Here is a 16,286-nt window from a genome sequence, read left to right as displayed (position 1 = left end):
CATACAGCAATCTTCTTGTCTGAGCATGTCAGCATCATCCTCCATCTTATCATTAACAATCTGACCTAGATATTTTACAATGGTGCACACAGACAGGGTTTGACCAGACAAATACAAACCTGGGAAGTTAAGATGTTGATCCTCCTTGGTCCTACATATCATTATCTTGCTCTTTTTGGCATTATACGTGATGTCAAACTTGACCAAGTAGTCAGAACATATGTTGAGAAGCTGTTGAAAACCTGCACTACTGGGAGATATAAGGGCCAAATCATCAGTGTACATCAAGTGATTGATTAAGGTGTTACCCACAATACACCCTGTTCTACCCTGTTATTTGATCATACACCAACAAAATTGTTTAAGGACCTGTGGTCCACTCTTGGGCCAACTGTGCTGGAAATTATTAATCTCTCATTAACTTCTGGATCTGTTCCTATAAATGTTTCAAATCTGCAGTGATTAAACAATTACTTAAGAAACCTAATCTTGACCCTAGTGTATTGAAAAACTATCGGCCGATATCAAATCTATCATTTTGCTCTAAAATTCTGTAAAAGTGGTTTCACAGCAGCTCGTGGACTATCTTACTGAGAATAATCTCTTTGAGCCACTGCAGTCTGCTTTTAGAAAATATCATTCCACAGAGACGGCTCTCAGTAAAGTGGTGAATAATCTTCCGCTTATAATGGATTCAGACACCACTACAGTTCTGGTGCTGTTAGATCTCAGTGCTGCGTTTAAAACCGTGGATCATCATATTCTACTCGTTGGGATTAGTGGAAGTGCCCTTGCATGCTTGACGTCATACCTGACCAGTTGTTCTCACTGTGTTTTGTACAGTAACACTACCTCTAACCTTAATGACATGAAATTTGGGGTTCCACAGGGGTCTGTCTTAGGCCCCCTGCTTTTCTTCCTTTATATAGCACCCCTTGGGCACATATTGTGATGTTTTGGGATTACCTTTCATTGCTATGCTGATGATACTCAGTTATACATGCCGATAACTGCTGGTAATCTTATCCACATGAAATCCTTAGAAGATTGCCTTGCAGCAGTGAGAAGCTGGATATCTAGCAACTTCCTACTTTGAAACTCTGATAAGACTAAAATGATGGTTCTTGGACCAGTGAGACATCGGCATCCATTTGACCAGTTAACACTTAGCCTATGCTCGTGTATCATACATCACACGGACAAAGTGAGGAACCTTGGGGTAGTTTTTAATCCTACATTGTCCTTTGACCTCCACATTAGAAATATTACAAGGACTGCTTTCTTCCACCTGCGAAATACAGTGAAGATTCGTCCCATCCTGTCCATGGCTGATGCTGAGACCCTGATTCATGTGTTAGTCTTTTCTAGATTGGACTACTGCAATGTTCTATTTTCTGGTTTACTGCAGTCCAGCATTAGGGCTCTCCAATTGGTTCAAAATGCTGCTGCCAGACTTTTGACATGAAGCAGAAAGTTTGACCACATTACACCCATTTTGGTGTCTCTTCACTGGCTTCCTGTCCCAGTGACATCAGATTTTAAGGTTCTGTTACTAGTCTATAAAATTGTTCACAGACTGGCACCTCCCTACCTAGCTGACCTAATTAAACCCTACGTACCGGCCCGGGCTTTGCGTTCTCAGGGTGCAGGACTACTTTGTGTCCCTAGGGTGAATAAGAAGTCTGCGGGTCACAAAGCTTTCTCTTATCGTGCCCCTGTTCTGTGGAATGATCTCCCTGCATCAATAAAACAGTCAGATTCTGTGGAGACTTTCAAGTCCAGACTTAACACGCACTTATTTTCCCTTTTTTATGGCAGCATACTGGCATAGTATGTTTCTATGCTTTTTACTCTTTTAATTCATTTTATTAGTAAACGGAGTGGGCCGCGGCCTCAACTTTACCTAAAGTCTGGCTCTTTTAGTGAAGCGTACGGCTAGTGGTCGGTGATCACCTTAGTATTTCTTTTGTTTTTCTTGGTGCTTAATGCTGACAAATTACATTGTATTTGTCTTTCTGATGCTTGATTCTGCTTTTTTCTTTTCTCTCTGTTTGAGGTGCAGCTCCATCCAGAGATGGGTGTGGTGTCTGTTCCAGAAACCGTCCTGTGCACCGGCAACACTTCCTGTATGTTCGTTTTGTGATTTTTTTGTAATTTATGTCTGTATCATGGCCCAAGCAGAAGGTCACCCCTTTGAGTCTGGTCTGCTTGAGGTTTCTTCCTCGGGGGGAGTTTTTCCTTACCACTGTTGCTCTGAGGGTTAGTAAGGTTAGACCTTACTTGTGTGAAGCACCTTGAAGCAACTTTGTTGTGATTTGCTTTGATTTACACCTCAAAGAGGGAGGAGGGTTGCAACTGCCTTAACCCCCCCAGATCCGCCACTGCATTAGTATCTCTCAGCATGACCGATCTGATTTTATTTTAGTTTTTTAAATCCATTTGTCTTCTTAATCTTATGTTTCTCAGTGTACCCGAGCTGCCAAAACCCACAAGGTCACCTGAGGACTGGGTGGAATGGTTTCTGGACCGCCTGCACAACCAGCCTTGGGCAGTAGGTGGTGCTGCTGTCACTGGAGGGTTCCTGCTGGTGATTGTCTCTTTGGTGGTCTTTGCTCTGCTCTTTGGATGCTGCTGCAAACCAGATGTGAGCAAAAGGAAGGAGAAGCCCAGCGTCATCTAGACCTACGAGATATGATGGAACTAAAATAAAAAATTACATGTTGGAGAAATGTTTTAACTGTTTGTCTCAGTTTTTGTAATATACACTATATCTGAAAGGTTTTTGAGCAATTGGTTTGTTTGGATTAAAGTTTGAAAAAGTCCATGAAGAGTGAAAATCCCCCCCCCCCCCCCCCATTACGTCTGTGAAAGCAAATCAAATATTAACGTTTGTAGCCAAAGTATCAAATAAAGCTCAAGTAAAATAAATAATTAAAAAACAACAACAACCAGTTTTGTGCTTCTTGTGTTAAATTGGAGGAGATGACGCTCAGTCTTCACTGTGCACCAGGTTTCGATTAAAACCATCTAGTAGTAGTTGCACTACAAAAACAAACAAACCTGTGGTCCAAAGACAGTCGATGTGGACTACATTTCCCAGCCGTCTAAAACATATTGAATGACGTCGTCATTCTGCGACAAGACGTTGACGCGACGCATAGTTACCACCTAATAGTGGCGATGGCGAGCGGTAAAAAGAGTTCTCTTTTGTCCTCTTTAGCCGCTTATGGCGATGATTCAGAAATAGAATCTGACTACGAACCAGATGAATCAGGTACGTAGGGACACATTTTGTCCTGGTATTGTGATCGTAATGACTTTGAGGAGTGTAACCGTACGCGCGTACGTTAGCTGGTAGCTAGCATAGATACTTTAACACTGGCTTCCAAGACTCTCGCTTTTATTCATTTTTTCCTGTGAAATTCGCTTCTAGGATCTTTATGTTACTGTAATCTTCATTACATTCGTTTCTGCCTGAGGGTTTTGTTTTTTTAAGTGGTGACTACGAGAGAAGGTTCATAGTGAAGTCACCCCACTCGACACAATATTTCAATTCCGATACGTTCATGTAATAAATTATTTATTCATACCAGCGGCATAATGCACTGTTTCTCAAGTTTTGTTACTGAGATGATGTTTTAAGGTAGGGGAATGTAATTGTCAGGTAAAGAGCCCTATTTATGGGAGAAGCAGGGAGCACTGCACAGTTCTGTACATCACACTGGCAGATTCCTAACTTTAAACTAGTCATTTTTAATTATTTAAAAAATAAGCATGGATAGCTGGAGTGGGGTGACTTCACTCGCTACCCAGGAGGGGAATGAATGAGAAAGCAGGGGTTTTTTGTTGTTGTTGTTTGTTTGTGTTTTTTTTTTTTTTTTTTTTGCTACTAAATACAATAAATTTAGTTTATTCACTTTGATTTATTTCAACAAATCACAACACAAGTCGCTGGTGTCGCAAGGCGTATGGTCTTATTTTACCCACAAGAACAACAACAAAACCTTAAAATTTTACTTCACACCAACAGGAAGCCAATGCAGTTGTTCTTATTTAAGAGAAACAGAAATATTTCAGTTAAAATCCCATCACTTTGTCCCATATTCATTTATTTATTTTTTTTTACAAATCAGTCAGTCTCTTTCTCAGATTCAGTATGTATAAATGCAGTTGAAAATATTCACCATTTCGAGATGCTTAAAAACAAAAACAAGTAGTTGATGTTGGTTGAAATACCTTTTTAAAGCAACTAAGTTTTTTTTGGTTTTTTTTATAAACCAGTCTCTTTTAGATAGATTTGAGACTTTGTAGTTATTGTACACAAAAACACAGTATCACTTTGCTTGACATGTCATCTTTAAAACTATATGATAAAGCATTTCTTGGTTGTTTTCCCACTGATCAGGGTCTCTCCTGTGTGTTTCAGTTACACAGATGCTTTTTTTTTTTGTATTTGTATTTTTCAGATTAGGTTTGAAACAAATATTAAGCTTCTGCAGGTTGTGGTTCTAGAGGTATAACTGACCATTATTTGCTGTAGTTTTGTAATGATCACTTAGACTTGGTCTATAAGATGTCAGATTTTTAAAAAGGCTGTGGCTACAAATAGAGGACCCTATTGCTTTCTTGAAATGCTTGGAGTACATGAGTCCAGTGGCCCATATCAATAATGAGGATGTTGTATGGGGAGCATTTCTTGATTGCCATCTGGGACTCCTGTATCTGTAAGAATGGAATGCGGAGGTCCTCTTTGCAAATGTCTGAAGCAGTGTGTTTGAGTATTTCAAAAACACACGGTGCTGTGTGTTGCTGTCCACCTTGCAGACAAAGCGAAAGGATGCACACTTTAAGTGAATCAAGTTTAACTGTTCAAAAAAAGCCTTTATTCGGATTTGATCTACATTTGTGGCAACTGGGTGCACAGTGGATTTATCAATGTAGCTTTAAATGGAAAAGCTGCACTCCACAGCCCAGTTTTTCACAGGCTATCCACGTTCACATGCCGGTGCTTACAGTCCAGGAAAGCTCAGAAACTGTACAGGAATATAGGCAGAATTAGTTCTGTCGACATCTTGACGGTCTGCAATTCACCGAGTAAAGGTTGCCTGTTTGTAGCTGTTAAAAATTCATTGCAGTCCTCATATGATCCAAACTATCTCTGCCACACTGTCTCCCCAGTTCCTTATTTGCAGTACGTTCATGTATTCGTAGACACTTTATTACAAAACAGAAATCACTAAATGCAAATACATTCAAATCATAATTTGATAAGTACTTTGAAATGGGTAAATATTAAAATGTATATTTATTTATGTTATTTGACTTGGCAAAAGTGCTGATTATGCTTGTGGTTTATTTATTGGTCTCTAATTGCTTCTGTGGTGTCCCTCTGCACTTTTGTCTCTAAATGCCCTTCCCCAGGGGGACGTGGAGGTGGTCTTGTGTCCGACAGCTACGGTGAGGATGATTTGAACCGCACTGATGATGTGGATGAGAAGGGATCTGCTGATGAAGACAGTAGAGAGAGCAACTCGGTCAGTATTTGAGTTCTAGATTGTCTGTGTTTTGCATCCACCTGTTTCCACATAACTTGTGACATTTGCTCAGATGTATCTGCAGTCAGTTGAATTGCCTGAAAGTTATATGTAGAGTCACAGAGGGCTGCCAACATGAATGTGTGATTAAGTTTTTCACAACTGTAAGTTGTGCTTGTTAGAAGAAATTCTGTCCTTCCAGCAAACTTTCATATCGTAAAACTGAAGAACCATAAAACTCTCAAAATCAAAGTTTTTATACATTAATACTGGGAGGTAAATCCCTTTAATGCCCTGCGGCATACTTTGTGCTCAGGTAACATGGTGTGTAGCATAGCTAGACACACCCCCAAATGCACTAGTGCTACATACTTTAGCCTGTGTGTTGTCAGTTCTGAAGATAGGGTGCTTTTGTCTATGGATGCATGATCCACAATTTTGCACTTCCAATCCTATCTTGATACCTGAATTTGGATACCTGCTGATACTGATGCTTTTCTGATCTGATACCAGAGCTCTGTTTGCTATAATATTATTATTATCATTATTGTTGATTTTATATGAGGATTTTTCTTTAAAAGGAGACCTGAAAGTTGAGCTACAATTTGTCAGGCAGTGCATCTAAGATGAAAGCCTAGATTTGATGTTTTGGTGAAAGAATTACGTACTTTTATTTTTTACAGACTTTTACAGCCTTGGATTTATAGACTTAAAGAGAAAAGACGACACTCTCTGTCTGTCTGTCTCTCCTTCTCAGTGTCAATGGAGCTTCATTGATATGGGAGACAAATTAAGTCCTCTGCCTCTCTCCCTCTCTGTGTGTCTCTCGCTCACTCTCTCTCTCTCTCTCTCCCTCCGTCTCTCTCTTTTTCTTCCTCTATCGCTGTTTTTGTGCTGCGCAAATGTTGAACATTTTGGAAACATGAAGTCTTTCAACTGTAAAATAAATGTATCATCGACGGCGCTCACGCGCAGGATTTTTTTACTTTTTCCCCTTTCAGCGGACAGAATGTCTGTTCAGCTCCTCCTCTGCTGCACGCTGAGCTGCGTTTCACAACCTCGAGAAAGTGAAGCGGCTAACTTTTTAACACACATTTTCATCAACAATTCAGTTAATTATTCGGAAAATCCGTGCTTGACGAACACACAATTTGAACCCGAGAGCCGGGCAGAAATTTTCCGCTACCCGCAGCGGCAAAAGAGAGCAGCTGCGAAAGAGAGCTCTCTCAAACAACTAGGCTTCAAAAACCTCTCCCTCCCCTCCTCCCGCTCGGCAGCAAACAACAGCAGTTGAGAGGATTCACAGTGGCTGTTCTCCGGTATCAGAAAATGTCGTGGATTGGATTGGTATTTTCCCGATACGTGAATTGCGTTGGCATTAGTCGCAACCTTACTTTTGTCATAAGATTTGATTTTAAACTTTTCTTGTTTTTGTCCTTCAAATGTCCTGGAAATACTTTAGAAAAACATTTTTTTTTTCTTTTTATTATTAATGCTACAGCCATTTATTATTCACAACTGTAACTTGTGCTTGTCAGGAGAAATTCTATCATTCTGACAAACTTTCATGTCTTAAAACGCAAGAATTGTAAAACACTTAAAATTGAAAATTTTCATACATTAATACTGAGAGGTCAAAGCTCTGTGTGCTAAAAAATAAAATAAAGTGACAAAAACATTTAAAAATGCTTTTTTTTTTTTTTTTTTTTACTGAATTTTGGTTTTCAAGTAGGAAATGTACCAGTAGCCCTGAAATGCTCACTTCACCCTCTACATGGTGACAAATGGTCAAATGTGAGTCAAGGTCTTGACTGTATATAAGATGGGCTGACTGTTTGTTGTTTAAAAAAAGACAAAGGATATTTGTGCTTTTTGGTTTTTTGATGTGATGATACATTGAATCTTGAGGCTGATGAAATCATGCTCTCCAGGTGTGACAGTTATTACGTCCTTTATTAAGAATAAAATTATTTTTATTGTGGTAATAAATAAGCACCAGTCTGTACTGTGTAAAGTTCTGAATGTTTTCTTTCAATACATATCGGAAAGTCATTTAGAATGTGCAGAAGATATGAAACACGTCGCTGTCGATAATATGAATTCTGTCATTTCAAAAGGGAAGATCTGTAACACTGTAAACACAAAGGTCAATATTTGAGACATTTTATATTTTTAAACTTACAAACACTTGGCATATGCACAGCGTATTACAGTTGGTAGTGAAGGTCTGAAGTACTTCTTTTACTCAAGACAGTCACATGATTAAATTTAAAAAGTAATCCTTCAAACTAAACCCACAGGTGGGGGTAGTAAATCATGGGTTAGTAATATATAGTACTGTGGGTAGATGGCAGTGTGCATGGAGAACTGGAAACACAAGCATATTTAACAGTGTTTTGTGATATTACACATGCAGTACATTTTGGTATTAATAGTAGTGGTTGGATATTTTAAACATTTTAAAGAGGTTGATGTGTGCTGTTTAAGTAGCGTCAACAGAAGACTGTATGAAGACAGAGGGACTGGATGGTGGTTGTCATCCAGTCTTTGCTGTTGTTTGGTTTCCTTTCCTACGAATCTCTTTACCCTGATGCTGTTAACAGTCTGTGTTTTTGTGTTTGTAGGAAATGGACGAGTCTGACGAGGGGAGGGACGCAGATGATGTTGAGGTATTTGGATGGTTTGGCCCTGGAAAAGGAGCGGCCCTGTTTTGAATTGTCTTTTTATTACTTTTATTTACTTATTTATTTATTTTTTTGTGAAGTGTTTGTTACTAATACAACGTGGAGATGTTGTAGTCTAACTGCCACTGTGTGCTTTAATGAAGGATGATCACTAGATGGCACTGTCGTTTTATATGTGAATAATCTTCAAGTCACTAATGAGGTAAAAGCTGAGCACTGAGTTCTGGGTGTCATTTGTTGCAGTTGAGTGACTCAGTAAATATTGTTGTGGTGCTGTTTGGACCTGTGGAGTTGAACTGTGTAACCTGTGTAGGTGTACAGGAGTGTTCGCTGAGGTCAGCAAAGTCCAAATGAGTCACAAGTCTCTAACAAGCAAACATATTAGTGAAAGGAAGTTCGGTTGATCCTCGGATCTGTTTTAAAGCCCTTCTTTAAATTTTCACTGTTTTGCACTAGCTGGTTGTCTTTGTTTGTTAATTAAACCCTGTCATGAGGCAAATATGACTGAGCTGGTAATGTGCGTATCATCTGTTTTCAACTTCAGATGCTGACTGCATCAAGTGGATCAGTATTTTCATGGAACTGTACCAACCTTTCCAAAGAATTCACATTCATTTTGTGGTATACTTTAACACGTTTGGTACAGTACCGTTCTTTGAGAGGGTATATGTCATTGCCTTGTTTTTCTGTGTATAACTGGCCTGTAATACTTAAAGGTGCTGTGTGTTGTATGGGAGGGTATGAAGTAGGGTTTGATAACACTTGTGTGATTGTCCAAAACAAGTAGAAAAGCTTTCTGGACACTTTTTCAACCGCTTACTGGGTCGTGGGCTTTCCAGACAACGGACACTATTATGTTGTCTCGCTCACATTTGTAGTTTAAAATGATCAGATTCTTTGTTTGCTTAAAGAGGAACTATGCAACATTTTTACCTTAATTTTAGAGTGTGAGAGTAATTCTAATCACTAAATGACTTGTTTTGGCGTCTTGTGGAAAACAAATCTTGCAGCTTTAGGGACACCGACCCGGTGTCCTTTGAGAGTCTCGGACTGTTTTACCGCCATACACGCCTTCCCCTATTGAGGCATCGGCAAACTAGAGGCTATAAGAACAAACCAACTAAGGCTTTAATTTTTGCATGTTCATCATCATGGCGGAGCCGGCGGGGGACAATAACAACAAACTCCACTGTTGGGGGTAGAGTTTGTTTGGGGGTAGATTGCGATAGCCAGCAGGGAGTTATTACAATAGTGTGGTGATCTGTGTACTCCCGAGCTGTAGATAGGCCAAATATTAATAACACTTAGGCTCCTCAACAAGCCTCCTAGTCAGTTAATCCAGAGAAGGTTTATAGAGCAATTCCAGAATGACAGCTAAATCTCTCTTTCGCAATATATATTTATTTAATGAGGTTAGTCCCATTGAGATCAAGATCTCTTTTGCAAGGGAGACCTGGACAATTATAAAGTTTTCACTTCACCTAACCTGCATGTCTTTAAATGTGGGAGGAAACCAGAGCGCCCGTAGGAAACCCACGCAAACAAGGGGAGAACATGGAAACTCCACACAGAAAGACCATAGGTGGGAATCGAACCCATGACCTTCTTGCTGTGAGGCTTCATTTAACAGCTCTTCCCAGGCGACTGACATCTGATGGTCAGATATGTTATTGCACATTTAATGTGATACTATGAACTGAGAGCCACGTGGCACAATTTCCAAGAGCAAGTAATGGCAAGCAATACTGTTAGAATTATTGTCTAGATAGGCGAATATATATATATATGAGTGTACATCAAGAATTGTAGTTTAATTCAAAGTTAAATGAAGATAAAGACAAAATTTTGTTTCTTCTGAAATCCAAGCATTATCATATTGGCTTATGTTTGAAACGTCTTGTATAATTACAGCTCATTTTAATCCAGAGCACATATTTTTCTGGGGCCGGAGTGGTGGCCAAGTGGTTAGTGTGCTTGGTTTCAGTACGGAAGGTTCCTGGTTCAAACCCCAGCCTTGCCATTTCTCCTTGTAATGTGGAGTTGCGTCAGAAAGGGCATCCGGTGTAAAACTTGTGCCAAATCAACATGTAGATCCTCCTCGGATCTGCTGTGGCGACCCCAAATGAAAACAAGGGAGCAGCCAAAGGGGTTTACTTTTAACATATTTATCTGGGTGGAATTTCATCCTGAATATTTCCTCTTTTTAACGGCATCTGCAGGAGGATGTGCGTGTGCATGAGCTTTTTGAAAGACTGGAAGTTACCTTGATGGGATGTGCGACGCTGACGTCTGTGAGGTGTCTTATAAATCGTTTCAGAGGTGTTATCAGGTTACAAAAACAGAATTTTTCATTTTAGACGTGCTTATTTCTCGTTAACTTTTACATAATATATGAGAAACATCTTAGATTCACGCAGAAAAGCCACGATTTTAGAGCATTTCTGCCATGTTTGATTAGCAGCCAGAGAGAGACCAGCCAGTGATGTCATGATGCCTCTCTCCTCTGATTGGCTGTCCCTGTGTCCTTCCTGTAATACCTTGTGTAAGTCTTGGGAAGCCCCACGTGATCTATGATGTCACTGTCATCAACTGTTTGGCGTCAACCGTTGCTGCCTTAAGTAGTTCATGTCTGTTCTTTTGAAAATTTACCCTTCAGGGGAACTATGTATTAGTTTGTTCTAGGCAGCGTGAATTTTGATTATTGTTTATATCATATTATGAATGCCCTATTTAAAGGATAATAAATAAAATTATAGTGGTGCCAGTGAAAATTCTGTTAATTCCTTCAGTCTTAAAAGCTCAGTGGCCGTATACTTTAATGGTGTAGACTGTGTAGTCATGATTCCTAAAAACTAGGGTTGGGACAACTAATGAAAATCATTAGTTGACTAGTCTGGTAACACTAGTCTGCGACTAAATTTGACATTGAATGAATTAAGCCAGTTTTAAATCTTCATGGTGAAATTCTTAACAAATATAAGCACAAAACCACAAATACAAAAAAAGGCATTAGCATGAACACAATGCCTGCATTCATTTACTAGGTGTAGACGACCTGCTTGAGTAGTAATGAGAATGGACAGGATTAAGAATGAACCTATCAGAGGGACAGCACAGGTGGAATGCTTTGGAGACAAAGTCAGAGAGATGAGATTGAGATGGTTGGACAAGTGCAGAGGAAGGACCCAGGGTATATAGGGAGAAGGATGCTGAGGATGGAGCCACCAGGCAGGAGGAGAAGAGGGAGGACAAAGAGGAGGTTTATGAATGTGCAGAGGGAGGACATCCAGGTGGTTCATCAGACAGAGGAAGATACAGAGGACAGGGTGAGATGGAAATAATTTGATCTGCTGTGGCACCCCCCTTCACTGAGTGAAGGGAGTGGTGGCAGCTCGTCGGATGTTAGCTAGTCGTAGTTGACTGTTGTGACTAGTTGTTGCATCCCTACTAAAAACAAACAGAATTTCTGCCAGTGGGCATGGTGCCATGATGTGAAGTGATTCTGGTTTTATGGTTAGTACAAATGAATATTTTTATTCATTTGTGTTTCTACTTAAATTTCTGTACACTGGAAAATGGTCCATTTCCCTATGCCACAAGTATTTACAAAAAAGACACCACATTCCAGCATTACAGTTAATAGTTTCATTTGTGAGTGTTGATACAACACTTTATATCCATGTTGTACACCTTAAAAGTGAATGGATTTAACAGCAGTGGCAGTGTTAATGTAGGAATTTTATATTTGCTTTAGTGTAGCCGGTTTATAACCTCAGAGTAATTAGTTTGCAACATTGTAGAATAAAATATTTCTGCCTTCAGAGTATTACTGGTTCGTTGATCCTTATAGTGTAATCTTGTGGTCTGTAGAAGCTGTGGACTCTGTTGTTTGGTATTATTTTTACAGCTGAGGTTTATATTCAGCTTTTCCATTAAATGAAGAAATAACAGAAAATATATGTGTGTGTGTGTGTGTGTGTGTGTATCTGAGGATTATATTGATTTGGAATTAATTTGTCAAGTATTTGCCAGTTGATTTAATGTTTATCATCACTACTTTGAGGTGTGCTCTTCAAATGCCATGTTTTGGCCAACGAACTGTCCAAAATCAGAAAACAGTTCAGTTTCAGTGACATAAATCAAAGAGCGGTAAGTCTTCATTTGGCAGCTGAAGGCCCATCCACATGGAGGCGAGTTGAGACGTATCTGCAAAACGTTTTGTATCGTATTGCCAATTTGTCCACATGGGTCCCAGAGGATAAATCTCAAAATGCCGCCTATGCATTTTCATGTGTACAACCAATATGCAACTTTTGCAAAACAATGATGTCATCTTCTTCTTCTGTGTTTGTTTACAGCACACAAGCTTTATGCTGCATACTCCATGTTGCCATCTACATTTTTGTGGGAGCGTTACAGCGCCACATACAGCTCCACATACAGGCCTGGCAGTGGTTTCGTATGTACGCAGATATTTCTTGAAATGGTGTCATGTTTACAGAACACATTTTGAAAACTACAAAGAAAAAGATCGTATAGGGAAAATTCTGTTTCCTTGTGCGCAAGGCATGAAGCGAGATCTACTAATATAAGCAACAGGTTGGTCATTTTTTACTTTGTCCAATAGCGGCCTGTACTCAAGGTTCTTGAAATGGAGCAATATCTCCACCTGGTGCACATTTACCATTATTGCAGGTACAATGGAGTTTCACCAAGAGCTCTAGTTGTTCATATTTATGCCTGGAAAAACTGCATGAGTTGCCACTAGACAACCTGTCACATGGCACACGGTGGTCGCTGAACGAAGGAAAAAAAGTCCCAAAGTCACAAATCGTTGAGAAAAAGTGGACGAATGAGCTTGAACTTCCCCCATCACCGAAAAGCCTGCAAGTGCAGAGCACATAAAAGACCAAATTGAAACCGAAACTATCTAAAGAAAAATGAAGAGAATGGCGACCCTGACACTGTGATCATTTCTGCAGCGAGTCCGTGCTCTCCACTGCCACCTGCAGCTGCGTTGTCTTGACAACAGGTCTGTCTTTACTACAACAATGTGTGTGCACACATGTGGCTGGAACGTGCGTAAGTAGTTAAAGTAGTTGATCAAACGTTCTTGCCACTATTGTTTCTGTATGAAAATGCTGATTTTGTCCCACATGTGGACAAGTCACGTTCAGCTCGTCGGATCTTTAGTTATTGATCCGTTCAGATATCGTCAATGTTCGTGCAAGATGTTGGACTTGGGAGGTTGGATGAAGTTGGACGACAATCAAATGGAACACTGACGGTATGGGAATTATGCAAATGATGAGGAACCATCAAGGCAGAAAGCAAAACGGAATACGGACGAATTGAGGTTGTCGTCAGGATTCGTTCAAATTTTTCAACAGTTTGAAAATTCTAATGAAGCGCCAGCTACAGAAATGAAGCTGGACATCGGTTAAACGATGTCAACGTAAGTCCAGATTTCTTGTTTCATTTTGGCTTCGGTGTCCTTCGTTCGACCGGGGCTTAAGGAGTTTTTACCTATTGGCCCAAAGGTATTTGTCCCAAGCAGGTGATCTAGTGAGGATGTTGAGCTCTGGACATGAAGCTTTTCAGCCGTCGCAGATTGTGGCTGAATCATCAAACATAATGCAGCATGAGATTCATCGGCCAGTCCACCTGACCATTGAATGCCTAAAAGAAAACCTCAACCAGTATTCTGTCCGCTCATGTTGACAGATGAGGTAAACCAGTGAAGAACACCCGGTGTAAAATTTGTGACAAACAAATCACCTGTGAAGATGGAGCCTGAAGATCTGCTGTAGCAACCCATGACAAACAGGAGCAGCTGAAAACGGGCCTTATGAAATGATTGCTGGTGTTGAGTTTTTATAATCATAAGGCTGATTGTCTGATAGTTACATGTTGATGTGATTATTTTTTTTACTAACTAAATGTGATTTTGTTGGGTATTCTTTGCCATTTCACTGTGTAATCCAGCACAGTTGTGTTTAATCTCATCTTTGCACTGTCAAACCGGTGTTGAAAGCGTTGGCATCTTCAGGCCAAAGTCTCAGTTGAACAGAAAAACCAGATGATGTGTGAAACTGGTTCTACAAACAAGTCCCCCATAAGGTCAAGGACACAACTGTAAGTTGATTTTATTTTTTTTGAATGTCAGCTCATCTGATTTTCACCAAAAATTAATTTCTCAAATGAATAAACAGTTGAGACCTTGCCACGCATTTGAGCCACATTTGTCACCATCTAGTGGGAGACGTAAACATTTCAGGACTTCTTGAACATTTCCTACTTGAAATCCAAAATTCAGTGGGGGCTGGGCATTGATAAATGTCAGAAATGCAGGATTTTTATTTATTTTATTTTCAGACAGAGCTCTGGCCTCCTGGTATTAATGGATAAAATTTTGATTTGGTGAGTTTTATGGTTCTTGGAGTTTTAAGAAACAAATGTTTGTCAGAAGGACAGAATTTCTCCTGACAAGCACAACTTGCCATGGGTATATGGAAGCACTTGTCCCTGGTTTTATTGTTGTCTGATTATATTTAATTTATTGATCTTTTCAATTCTTTGATTTTGTAGCCAATCTCTTTGTATTTATGTGTTCCAACTGTAAATTATTTTTTCTTCCTTGTACTCGGGGTCATTTACATTCATCTTATCATTTTTTGAATGACTTGTGAACCTTCCTGTCATACACAGATGCCATTAACTTTTTCTTTTCTTTCTTCTCTGATCATTTCTGTTTAGCCCAGATCTACTCGGTCATTGAGGATTTATATTAATTTTGTGTTTGTCTTTCCTCCTTGTGTCTTTTTCAGTTTATTTTTGTCTTATACTAATCTTTAAAACTAAAGTTGTGGTTTCTTTCTCATGATTTTTTTTTCTCCCTCCCTTTCCCCCACAATGCACCATTCTGAGGGGGTTCTCTTGAAGCATCTTACAAAAACAAATCTTGCTTATTTGTTTTAATTGTTAACCAGCAGTGTACATATTACATACTGTAATAATTAGCCTTAAAATATGGAATTCATAATTTGATATAGATGCATATTTAAGAACTGTCCATCAGGTGTCAGTGTTTTTCATGCTGCAGCACATCACATGATGCATTCCATTCATGCGAAGACTGAAACATATATGTATCCTAGCATGTTGTCTGTGGGGATCCACAGGCTCTAGATTGGGTCATGTTCATGTTTATACTGGGACCAAATGTTGTCCCAGCAGAGTATATTTTACTTTGCAAAATTTACTCTGCACCTGTGTTCTTTCTTTCCTCAAACATCCAAAGACATGCTGGTTAGGTGGACTGGAAACTTTGTAATTCTCCAGGTCTACCTTGTCAAAGAGATATTGATCTCAATGGGTTCAAGGGTAAGTGTGTGTGTGTGTGTATATGTGTGTATATATATATATATATATATATATATATATATATATATATATAAAATATTAGTCCTATCAATGTTCCATTTTGCCACAGTTCATCCTTGGCCCAAAATGCAAAAGCATACCAAACGGCAAATGTCAGCTCTTCCCAATTTGTCTGCCATCGAAGCCAAACAGACGCATGCATGCACACAGAGGCCACTTGGCTATGAGATATATAAACTTTCTGGGCTATAAGCCACTACTTTTTTCACACGCTTTGAACACTGTGAGCTTAAACAATGATGTGGCTAATTTATGGATTTCTCATAAGTCGAAATACATCAGTTGATGCTGTCCATTGATTGGCTGAAAACTGCGGCCCTCATGCTGTGTAAATTTACACACAGAGTAAATAGGAAGTCTTACCTGTTCATTTTAGTGGATTCATCATCACGTTCTGAAGAAAAATTATCCGCATAAAGCCTCCTGATTTTGGAAAACGACGTCTGTAAATACTTTAATTCCATTGTTGGGGCTAAAGAAAAGTCCTCTCGGGCACTTTCTGCCACAGTTGCTCCGTCAGATGGTCACCGGGTTGCTGTCTTTGCAGCCCAGATTGAAAAAGGCAGTGCCTCATTAACGTCTCATTTACCACAGACACCAGGCCATCCTGGCGATAAAATTATCT

The 16,286-nt window shown here is 39.5% G+C and overlaps 1 protein-coding gene across 4 annotated transcripts in view; it reads left to right on the top strand.

The window, feature by feature from the left end:
• The first annotated feature begins 2,944 nt into the window (after positions 1-2,944).
• sap30bp (SAP30 binding protein) overlaps positions 2,945-16,286 on the top strand; it is a 34,984-nt gene continuing 21,642 nt past the window's right edge. For 2 of the 4 annotated variants that reach the window (XM_034193869.1, XM_034193868.1), the window contains exons 1-4: positions 2,945-2,951; positions 3,176-3,274; positions 5,422-5,534; positions 8,159-8,203. In XM_034193869.1, coding sequence (XP_034049760.1) covers position 2,951; positions 3,176-3,274; positions 5,422-5,534; positions 8,159-8,203 — 258 coding nt within the window. In that variant the 5' untranslated portion in view covers positions 2,945-2,950. Of the gene's footprint in view, positions 2,952-3,137; positions 3,275-5,421; positions 5,535-8,158; positions 8,204-16,286 lie in introns of those variants that run through there. The other 2 variants (XM_034193871.1, XM_034193870.1) reach the window with 2 other exon arrangements.

Source organism: Thalassophryne amazonica, chromosome 18 (assembly GCF_902500255.1).
Source record: "Thalassophryne amazonica chromosome 18, fThaAma1.1, whole genome shotgun sequence".
Taxonomy (NCBI): Eukaryota; Metazoa; Chordata; class Actinopteri; order Batrachoidiformes; family Batrachoididae; genus Thalassophryne; species Thalassophryne amazonica.
Note: the sequence above shows the minus strand (reverse complement) of the source record. Positions and strands in the feature narration are given on the sequence as shown.